The 10,938-nt window shown below is 39.1% G+C and overlaps 1 protein-coding gene across 4 annotated transcripts; it reads right to left on the bottom strand.

The window, feature by feature from the left end:
• Positions 1 to 757: 757 nt before the first annotated feature.
• LOC107817283 (transcription factor MYBS3-like) lies at positions 758 to 8,246 on the bottom strand. 4 transcript variants are annotated; one of them, XM_075246004.1, is made up of 4 exons: positions 7,780 to 8,245; positions 6,223 to 6,419; positions 1,066 to 1,211; positions 759 to 999 (listed from the first exon to the last, which is right to left on the bottom strand). In XM_075246004.1, exons 1-4 carry the CDS (start codon positions 8,129 to 8,131, stop codon positions 903 to 905), a joined length of 792 nt encoding a protein of 263 aa, XP_075102105.1. In that variant the 5' UTR covers positions 8,132 to 8,245; the 3' UTR covers positions 759 to 902. The 4 variants fall into 4 exon arrangements, with proteins under 4 accessions (XP_075102104.1, XP_075102105.1, XP_016498568.1 ...); XM_075246003.1 differs by having other exon boundaries at positions 758 to 1,211; positions 7,780 to 8,246; XM_016643082.2 differs by lacking the exons at positions 759 to 999; positions 1,066 to 1,211 and adding an exon at positions 4,982 to 5,442 and having other exon boundaries at positions 7,780 to 8,238.
• Between the last annotated feature and the right edge of the window lie 2,692 nt (positions 8,247 to 10,938).

The following is a 10,938-nucleotide window of genomic DNA, read 5'->3' as shown; positions in this document are numbered from 1 at the left end:
TAACACGGCTCGGAGACGTCCGAAACCCGTAACAAAAATAGGCCTTCAAAAAATAAAAAATTCTTTCACAACCGGTTCTAAAAGGCTACCCTTGGCAAAATCTCAAACTTAAGATGCTTTCCGGAAAAAACTTTGATAACCTCAAACCCCGATAACGCCTAAACCCAGAAAGGAAATAAAGGCAAGGTTTGTTCGAACCATCGAACACAACCTTATTTTATGCTACGGCATTTTCGACCTTTGTAAATACAAAAAATCAAAGGGAAAATACGAGAGACGAAAGGGCAAGAAAAGCCTTATATTTATATACAATGGTTTTTTACAAAGGCTAAATCAGCCTAAATTTACAACGGCCAAAAAACGGCCTCAGAAAAAATGCAAAAGAAAAATAAGAAACCTAATGTCCTAAGTGGCTTGGTCTTCATCAGAGGTTGCATCCTCGAGATTTTCTCCGTCTTCGGATTCACTTGAGCTCTCGAAGTCTTCCTCAGGGAAGGCCATCCTTCGGTCCTTGGCTTCCTCCGCTTTGGCATTTTCAATTTTGGCCACAATATCGAAGCCCTGGGCACTGACCCCCTTGAGAGCTTCCCTTCGAGCTTGCCATTTTGCATGTTCGACCATGCCCTTGGCCTTGACCTGGTTGACTTTGACATTGACCCTAAATTGGGCCACTTTAGCATCAGCTCTTTTGTTAGCCTCGGCCACCTCAGATCTGGCTACGGCCACCTCGAATCTGGCCACTTCGAGTTCATCGGCCAAGCTTGCCTTATCAGAAATGGCCAAATCCAACCGATGCTGAAGCTCCTTGACCTTCTCGACCTGCACCGAGGTTTTCTCTTTCGCAGCTTGGAGCTGGGTTTCGGCCGACTCCAGTTGAGCTTGGAAGATCTCCTTTTTCGAGGCTAGAATGTCCGTGTTCTTTTTAAATTCTTCCGCCTCGGCCTGTATCGCATCCACTTGTGTTTGGAGCCGTCCGATTTGTTCGAACCTCTATCGGGCCTGCAGAATCGGATCATTATTAGTAATCTCCAATTCATCTTCACTATCATGAAGCACTCGAAATACCTGCTCAGCCATCTCGGCATGCTCATCCCGAGCGGTTGCCAAATCTGCCCGAAGCTTCTCACTAAGAAGGTTGTAGGTGTCATTCCTACCTCAGCCTCAGGCTCCTCCCAGATTCGAAGGAAAGCCTCGTGATGCAACACCGAAGCCTGCAAACAAGGAAGAAGATGTTATAATTATCTACAATTCTAAATATAAAAGAAACAGTAGAGATACCCTCGAAGTTACCCGATTCAGAGTGTGTTGGGCCTCGTTGAAAAGGCAAGCGGCTCCTACCGCGTTCATCACGGCTTGATCCTCTTCGGTCACCAAGGACCTAAGGTAACTAGCAATCCCCGTGGGGGGAGAGAAAACTCGGGCATCCTCCGGGATGGAGAGCACTATTTTCCGCCTACAATCGGGATTATCAATCGGGGCCGGGAATCGGTCCACCAGTTTTGGGCTCGATGAAGACCCGATAGCGCCCGACCATGATGCTTTCTTCGATACCGGTAACCCACCGAACCCGATAATATCCTCCGGGGCAGCGGACTCGAACCTATCCAGAAAGCCATGGATATCAGTCAACCCCTGAACACCCTCGAAAGATCGACTTTCCAACATGTTAGCCTCATGGATCGTAGCATCCGAAATATGAGGGGATCTAGTAATGTAAACTATCCTGATATCGTCCCTAGAGATATCTTCTACTGCACGAGAAGCCTTGCCCCCGATCTCACCTTCGACCATCTCAGCTCGAGACGGAATTGCCTCAGCTTTTCCTTGTTCGGGAATTATGGACAGAGCTCCCTAATCAACCTCCACCGATTCAGAGGGTTGTTGTATCACAACATTAGCCCGCACACATGCTACTTCATCTTCTCCTTCTTCGGGCTCGTCCCTTAAACGACGGATCAAGTCCGAAGGCATAATACCGGAGCCCCCCTTGGGCTTGCGAGATTTCTTCGTCGATTTTTTATTTTCCGAGATCGGGGAACTCGGAGCCCCTTTTCTCTTCTTCTCTTTGACCTGCTTTGGAGCAGGGACTTCTTTGTCACAAGATGGGGGCCTCATGACAACATCCTTCCAAAGATCTACAAAAGAAAAAAAGGGGAGTAAGCAAGAGAAGAAGACCAAACGATGACTATTCTAAGAAAGAAACTTACCATGACTGCGGGCCTCCCATCGACCCTTTGATAATTCCATCCAAGCACACTCGGAGTATGGTCTCTGCAGTACCAGACCTTCTACCCATTGTTTATGTTTTGGAATCGGTTCCGGCATCCGGGCCACAGTTGTAACAAGCATAGAAAAGTGGATCAAGAAAATGAAAAGCAGAGCCATAAAATTAAACGTTCGAAGGGGAATAGTACTCACGATTCATGTTCCATTTCTCAGAAAACGGCATGTCGTCAACAGGGATCAGGTCTGAAGTTCTGATTCGAACAAATCGGCACATCCAAACTAGGTCACGAGTCTCGTCTATGCTCGATAGCGGGGCTTTGGTGGCCTCGGCGAGCAAGCTTGATTAGCCCTCCTCGATAGACTCGGGGACTGTAAAGGCGCACAAGGTGATCGAGGGTGAAAGGACACCCCTCGATTTTGCTCGAGAAAAATCGGAGGAGAATCACTATTCTCCAAAAAGAAGGATAATTCTGGCCAAGGGTCACGTCATACATGTTGCAGAAGGCGATGATAACGGGGTCTAAGGGACCCACCGTGAAGGGATAAGTATAAACACTTAAGAACACCTCCATATGGGTAGTAATTGATTCTTCGGGCGATGGGACTACCACGTGTTTTTCACCCCAGTTGCATTCCTTTTTTACTTTGTCGAGCATTTTCTCAGTGATTGTACACTGGTACCTCGAGATCGGCTCACATCGGCCCGGTACCGAAGAGGCTTTTTCGACCTTAAAATCAATGGCGGTTGAGCACCCTACCGGAACGAATTCCTCAAGGTGAGGCTCCGTCGCACCCTCACCACCGGTGGGTCGTGATGAAGAAGCGACCTCTATTTGCGGCACTGTTTTGGAGGTTTTCGCCATTGATGAACAAGGGAAAAGAGAATTAGGATTGTATGCGGTGTGAAAATTATGAAGCAAAGGAATTTTCTAAAGAAGATGCAAGAGTAGAGAAGAAGTTTTGAGTGAAAAGTTTTGAATGAATATGAAGGTTTGAATACTTATAGCTTGGTAATGACGGTTTAGAACTGGTAGTGGCCGACCAACGACTGACAGACATTTAATGCCTTGGTAACTGAACCGACAGGACGTTTGTCACATACGTCATAATAGGGCTCTTCGCTGACATCGTCACCCACAGAGTTGGAGTTCGGAAATTCATATCGTTTATCGTCATCTTCTTTCCGAGAAACGAGGGGACTATCTGTATATGGTCAAAATCGAGTTTCCCCTTCGTATGAATAATCGAGATTGGAACATGATAGACCAAGGTTCAACTTCATGTAATATCAAGCCATGATGCGAAGTTAGGTTGCCGAGCTCGAGACCCAGAGACCGATCAAGATAGAGACCTTCCAAGATCGAGATCGGCTAAGATCAAGCACGAGCAAAATAGAGACCGGTCAAGATTGAGATCGGCCAAGATTGAGATCGGGCAATATAGAGACCGATTGAGGCTGAGATCGGCCTCGATCGAGGAAAGCTTATCGAGCCAAAAAACAGAAAGTCGGAATATCCGCAATTGGGCGAGAATCTCGGCGAAAATCACGACGCATATCAATGAGAGGCCAATTAATTAATCTATCATGGGATTCCTTGCTGTATTTAAAAATTATATTAAGAATAGGACTTCCCCACTATATAAAGGGAGGTCTGATCATTTGGAAAAGAGATTCATTCAGATTCATAGAATACAAAGCAATATACTGCCTTTCTTTTGGTTTGGATATTTAGTCATTTTTGTACTTGTATCAGTCTGCTCTCCATTCAGTTTGAGAGTGATCAAACTTGAGGGCCTAGGCCAATTAATTCATTTGGTCTGCATTCGTTTCTTTTACAGTTAATTTCGATATTCATTTATATATTTTCTCAATTTGTACCAAGTTATACTACGTATCTTTAGAACCACGTAAAAATTCAATCGTTATCCGTTTTTCGGTTAAATAATTATTCAAGTCAAAATAGATTGTAATGAGACCTTTCGTTAGAGGGCTGTAAGTGTACAATTTTCTACCTTAAGTAAAGGTTGGTTGAAGAATCTATGCTAATACTACAAGCTAAGTAGAAGTACATCTGTTGTACACAACCATCTTGTATATATGTTTAAGTCAATTGGGAATTACAAACCGTTAGGGGAGTTAAGGTTTACTTCAATTTTAAACTCTAAATTTACCTGAAAAGGGATTTGAACATCTACAAAAGTTGTTTTTACTGAAAAACATAGACTTAAAAGTTGTTTGACCTGACTAAATGTTTTAAAAACCTAAAAATTACTGAAATACACATTTCATCCCCTTATAAGAAATTGACTATGAGATCGCATTCTATCGGGTTTTTAAGACGGGAGAGCTTCAATATATCTCCTCCAACAGACACCAGAGGATCTGAACATAATATGGAAATAGTTAATATTGATTTAAGGAACATTATCACTACGTACGAGCCCTACCAATAACAGTGGACAAATTAAACATGCCTAGCGAATGAAAATATTCAACCAATGGTTTGAAATTTGTCATAAGTTTAACATATATATACTCAAAATGTCGACATCTAATTAAAATACTTTATGTAAGTGATATGATACTTAGTAGGATATGATGTGACATGCAAAATAGTAAAACATCCTTTAACAAATCATTAGAATTATCTTGCTAGCAAACTTTTGGAACTTAATTCATATCTTTTATCACTGATGAAACATTTAATATTTTAAAATGGAATAAAAAAATGTATTTGTGGTAAGCTTGGGGGACCAAGGGTGATGCTGGTAGGGCATCATTTACAAAGTTACATATCAGTCATATCACATAGAAAATTTTGATTATTTTTATGGACATCTACTTAATTAATTTCCTAATTTCTTATACTATGTTTGATTACATGAAACATGAGCAGAATGTTTTAATCAAACGACAGTAATTGTATTTCCACCAAGAAGACCACCTGATTTTCTTCTTTGATTATTGAGTTGCCTTGGTACTGCAAGGGTGAGCTCTAGGTCTGGCTTTGGTGAATCTTGAAATGAAATATAATCACTTGAATTAATAAATGGGAGATTAACGAATGTTGCTAACTTTGAATCTTTGCTTGGTGAAGTACTAAAAGTTATCATGGAAATATTTGTTTCATCATCCTCTGTTGACTTGGATCTGCTTTCTTTTGTCTTGGTAACACTTTTATCAAACAGTAAGATAGTTGATTTATCCATCCCAACCTGACGATGATTAACTTGGTTATTAAAAAGGTGTAAAAAGAATTTACTAGCTGAATTTTAAAGAAAAAAGGTTAAAATAAAAGAATCTAGTAAATTGCATTGTAAATTGGAAAATTAGAGCTTTTTATTTTAAGTATGAAGAATTGAAGGGGAGTCTTGGCGTAACTGGTAAAGTTGTTGCCCCGTTACCAGGAGGTCACGGGTTCGAGCCGTAGAAATAGTCTCTTGCAGAAATGTTGGGTAAGGCTGCGTACGGTAGACCCTTGTGATCCGGCGCTTCCCCGGACCCCGAGCATAGCGGGAGTTTAATACACCGGGCTTGCCTCTTCTTTTTTTTTTTAATGAAGAATGGAAAGGTATACAACATTCATATTCGAAGAACCAATTTTTTTTGGCACCCGACATTCAAAATTCGTTCGGCTAATCTGGATTCGTGTCGCAATGCCCCACGCACTAAGGAAGTAAAACGTGAGACTGTCATTCCCATGGCTCGAACTGGAGAACTCTGATTAAACATAGAGGGATCATCACAGCCATATTATGACACCTCCAAGCTATGTTGCTTCCACTTTTCAAAAAATATTATCGCACCCATGTGGATCCTCCAAATAATTCATAGCTTTTAGAAGATCGGACACATATCCGGCGATATTTTTGAAGAGCCCGAGTAACATAGACTTCGCATTGTCATAGTTGAAAAATCAATTTTGCGAAGTTTACTACTAATAATTTTGAGTCATTGGTAAAAGGAGAGAAATTAAATGGGGTTTAGTTAAGTACCTTGTCAAAGAGACTGCGTCTCCGCTTGGTTCTATTGAGAGAATTTTGGCGAAGAAAATACTTTTGGGCATGACTTGCTACTTGGGTTGGTGTCCTTGTTGTGACAAATTTCCTAGAAATGCCCCTCCAGTCTCCTTTTCCAAGTTTTTCCAATCCAACTAGAAATATCCTGTGTTCTTCTTCTGTCCATGGAACTCCTACGGAAATTTCACCAAACCTATTATTTGAATATATTTTTACTAGTAAAAGTAAACGAACCGAATAAAGTCAGACAAATTCAAAAGCAACATGGAATTAAACTTAAATAGTCGTTTATCCCATCGCTTAAACTAAAAAAATCGATGGATATAATATATGAATATTTCATACTATATAATATGTATATAATCATTAATAATCAGTATATAATTTATGTATACATATTCGAAAAAGTAACAGTGAATTCGGCCGACTATTTGGCTAAAGATCTCTTTAAAGTAAGACATAACGGAGTTTTACATTTGTTCGAAATTTATGCTCCAAGATTAAACACTTGACATTCACACTTGAGTATAATCCTATTATAATGTTGGCGACAATTGTGCATGTATTCACTTTTCATGCGACTATATAAGAATGTTCTATTTGAGGAGCTGCATCTCCCATATTAAGTTTTTTTGGAAATTTAAAACAAAATGAATCAATTTATTCTGTATGATCATTTGATGGTATTTCTTTTGCGTTGATTTAATGTTATTTATTACTTATTATAAGCCTATTCTTTTACCTACGATGGCATGCTTGTTTAGGTGATATAAACTTCAACTGAAGCCACATAACCAAAGTTGCAACTCTAACTAATAAAAATATTAGATTACTCGGAATTTTAAAAAAAAGGTACTGTTTATCTCTTAAATTAGCAAAAATAACTAACGTACTTAACCTTCTTTTGTCATCAATTGGGTGGCTGCTCACATTAAGAAAAGAAAAAAAGGAAGAAGAACAAAACAAATCAAGGGTGTCTTGTTTGAAAGAAAGAAAGATTAGCATGTGAAGAACTATGGAGTTCCCTTCTCTAGAAAAAAGAAATTCTTTAACGTCAGGTCTATATTTCCGGATTGCAATTTCCTTGCCACTTTAATTAATAAATTTACTTATAAAATAGATATTCCAACAAAAATTTATTGAAACTAAAGCGGAGAAAAACAAGGAATTACAAAAGAGTAATTTCTCATAATTAAAAAGTATTAACTTAAATAGCTGTCCACCCAACTAAAATAAGTACATAAATATATAATATATGTAATCAGTTAGGAAAGGTAAACATTTAACTCAGGTGGAATATGTGCAAAGATCCTATCATTTCAAGATTTTCATGTTTGTATATCGAGAGAGAGAAACACTACATAGTCATAGATCATAACCCCAAAGCATAAAAACTTTTCTGAAATTTCATAAAACGGTTTTGTGGCTAGATTATGAAATATGTGAAACTGAAGAAGTATTACCGGTAAAAGATCAAATCTTGAAATAGAAAAAACAAAAGGAAAAAATCAAGTTTGTAATTAGAACACTAACCTTTTTTCTTATCTGAAGTTCTTCCAACCAATTCATGATCAGAAAGATAACCATTCGACACTTTATAATCCAGGTTTTCATCTGAAAACATCTTACAATTGGAAGTAAAAGATCCAGCTGTTGAAGAAGAAATTTTCGACGAATTCTGAAGGCAACCAACACTAAAACTCTTCTTCATTGAAGCAGTACTAGCAAAAGAAGATGTTTTTGGTATTTCAAGCTTCACACCAAAAAGTTTCATACCAATATTGGACGTAGCATCTTCATTTTTTCCATCAATTTTTGTCTTCTGAGGTTTACAGGTTCGTGAATTGTGACCAGTTATACCACAGTGCGAGCATTTCCTCCCCATTTAATTTAAGGTCAGCCAAATAAATCTGAAAGCTTAAAAGGAGAGAGGACAGAGCTTTGTATATGAAAATATTTGGTGCAATATATAGATATAGAATATGAAGTAGTGGGAGGTTACCTATGAACCATAAACAGAGTATTTAAATGAACTGTTTTTATTGGATATTTTCCAACTATAGTTTTCATTAATCAAAGATATAAAACTAGGGTTGACCCTCTTTTTCTTTTTTCTCTCTATGGTCAAGGATAAAATGTTTGTTTATCTATAGTATTAATGTAATAGGCATCTGCGTTAGTTAGTACTACAACCTTTTCTAGGGATATTAATTTTATGAGGCTCATGTAAAAAGAAAAATAATAAGGTTTTAAGTTGATCATCTTTTTAATGAAGTTTTAAATAAGATTGGGGGTTTAAAAAAATAAAACGATTTGAAGTAGGAATGAATTGTCAAGACTCAAAAGCATGGGTGGAGCTAGGGGCACGAAAAGGCTACAGTCCCAGAGAGGGATCAAAGTGTAAAATATGGTTCACGTGAACCCGTATTCCTCAGATTAAAGTAGAGATATGATATATATAATTTGGCAAAAATAAATAAATAAATATATATATATATATTTGATGGAACCCATAATCAAAAGAGACAAAGTGGTGTACTGATTTTGATCTCTTATTTAATAGTGCACCCATCCTCCGAAAATTCAAGTTCTCCCCTTCGTCAAAAGACTATACTCGGTAAACAAGATAAAAAAAGTTTTAAGTATATATATTCAATGTTGAATTATTTTGCATTTTTTTTAAAAAAAAAAATTTCCTTTGATGAATCTGGTCCTGCCACGATTCAAAGAGTATTATGTACTTAAAGAGATACATGGTATCTTTTCTTGAATAAAGCTTAGAAAGCTTCTAGAGAGGGTTCAAATAAATAGTTTCAATGTTTGAGCACGTTTTGATCATGGATTAATAAAGAAACATATATGATAGAGAAAGGTGGTTGGGAAGAGAGAGATAACTTAGAGACGAGAGCTTAAATTTTTAATGTAACAAGGAATCTCAAGGTTTTGGCACTTTCAACTATTTCTTATTCCATATTTAAAAATTTTAATTCAAACTTTGAGACTTCTCCTTCTTCATTATCTCGCATTTCAAAATTTAAAAAATCAAAATTTATTTCCTATAATTCATTTTAATATCGTAGTTTCATATTGAAAAACTATGCACTCTATTTTCTATTTATTTTCATTCGGAAGTTACAAGACCTCAACTCTGAAAATAGTCCATCTCACTCACTAACTCCATCAGAAAGGGTTAAGATATTGACCTCTCAAAAAGTTTTAAAGGATATGATATGTTAGAAATTAAATCAATATTAATTATTATTCCTAAGTTGTCTAGGATTTGATATTTACTAGGTTAATATTTTTTTTTTGGGGTAATGAAGACATTTATTCCATCAGACTTAAGAGTCATTACAAGTTGGGACTATTCTAGGACACAGAGTTCCTAGCTTGTCCAATTCAAAAGTAGAAACAACAAAAGGGGGCGGGATAAAATACAACATAGGATTTCCAAAAATATTTGAGCTGCTTCCATTCTTGGCCATAAGGTCAGCGACTCCATTTGCTTCCCTGAAGACATGTGTCACCGTAGGCACCCCCGCTCTAGTTAGCATCCATCTGCAATCATTTATCAAGTTTTGGTATAGGCAGTTGTTGTATGTAATGTCATGGGCGGCTTTTCAACCATGCTCCATGACCCTTTGGACTCGCCTCGTGGCGTCCTGGCCAGCCTCCCAATGCCCGTCGCCACGGTCGGCCCCGTGGTCTCGGCAACTCCAAGTGAAAAGCGTGCATGTACCTCTGTCGCCCCACCGATAGTCATCGCCAGCGCCCAGCCACAGGCAGATGCCAACAGCGCCGCACGCGTAGACAATGCCGCGCGTGCAGACCCTGATGCTAAAGACAAAGTTGCTGCCAACGGACTTGTTGCTGCTTTGTAGAAGACTAAGTCCTTTTCATTGTAAATATAGAGTAGTTTTGCTGCATTTTCTTTAAGTGTGATTTTTCAGCTTTCATAGGTCTAGTCATGTAACTTTGGTTTATTTTTTTTAAGCACTATTAAGGGGGACCAAGCAAGCAAACAATTCTTTGTACTGGTGTCTCCCCCTCCCCCTTCCCCCCCCCCCCGACACCGTCTTGTTTTTCTGTAATAGCTTTCATTCAATGCAATCAAGCTTTCTTTCATTCTCAATTCTCTTTTCTGCTCTCTTTCAATTGCTCATGACATTGGTTTTTCCGTACGGCACTGACAATCTAGTCTAGCGTATGGAGGGAGCCTCAGTTGGTGGACAACAACCGTACTGACATCGGTTGCTTAGCCTTACGTCGCCCTTCCAAGGAACTTCAGGAAGGCGCCACGTAACAGTTGGTATTAGAGCCTAGGCTCGACATCGGACGAGGGATTACATTGCAATTACCACCATTTCTGACCATGGTGAATTATGGGGATCGCATCGCGACCCTTGAGGGAATGGTTGACGCATTACGGCCCATCGTGGAAATGGTGCCTGACCTAAAGACCAGCCTAATGCAAAGGTTGGACGACCTGGACCGCAGACTGATCCAGGCCGAAGTTGACATAGAAAACATCAGTCGCGACTCTGAAGGAGACCAGCAAACGGTAGCCACAGAGGCAGCTAAAATTTTTGGTAAATTTGAGGTCCTCCAGCAGGAACGTGCCGAGGATTTATCCAACAGGGAACAAGAGGCAGACAGGGTGACTGCCATTCAACAAACTATAGATAACTTGAC

Source organism: Nicotiana tabacum, chromosome 23, assembly GCF_000715075.1.
Source record: "Nicotiana tabacum cultivar K326 chromosome 23, ASM71507v2, whole genome shotgun sequence".
Taxonomy (NCBI): domain Eukaryota; kingdom Viridiplantae; phylum Streptophyta; class Magnoliopsida; order Solanales; family Solanaceae; genus Nicotiana; species Nicotiana tabacum.
This window is presented reverse-complemented; position numbering and strand designations above follow the sequence as displayed.

Excerpts from the sequence above, each read along its gene's own strand:
- LOC107817283 (XM_075246003.1), bottom strand. The coding sequence starts at position 8,131 with ATGGGGAGGAAATGCTCGCACTGTGGTATAACTGGTCACAATTCACGA. Across the intron at positions 6,420-7,779 it reads AACTTCAGATAAGAAAAAAG|GAGTTCCATGGACAGAAGAA; the intron begins GTTAGTGTTCTA and ends AAATTTCCGTAG. Across the intron at positions 1,212-6,222 it reads GACGCAGTCTCTTTGACAAG|GCTTCGGTGTTGCATCACGA; the intron begins GTACTTAACTAA and ends CCTTGTTTGCAG.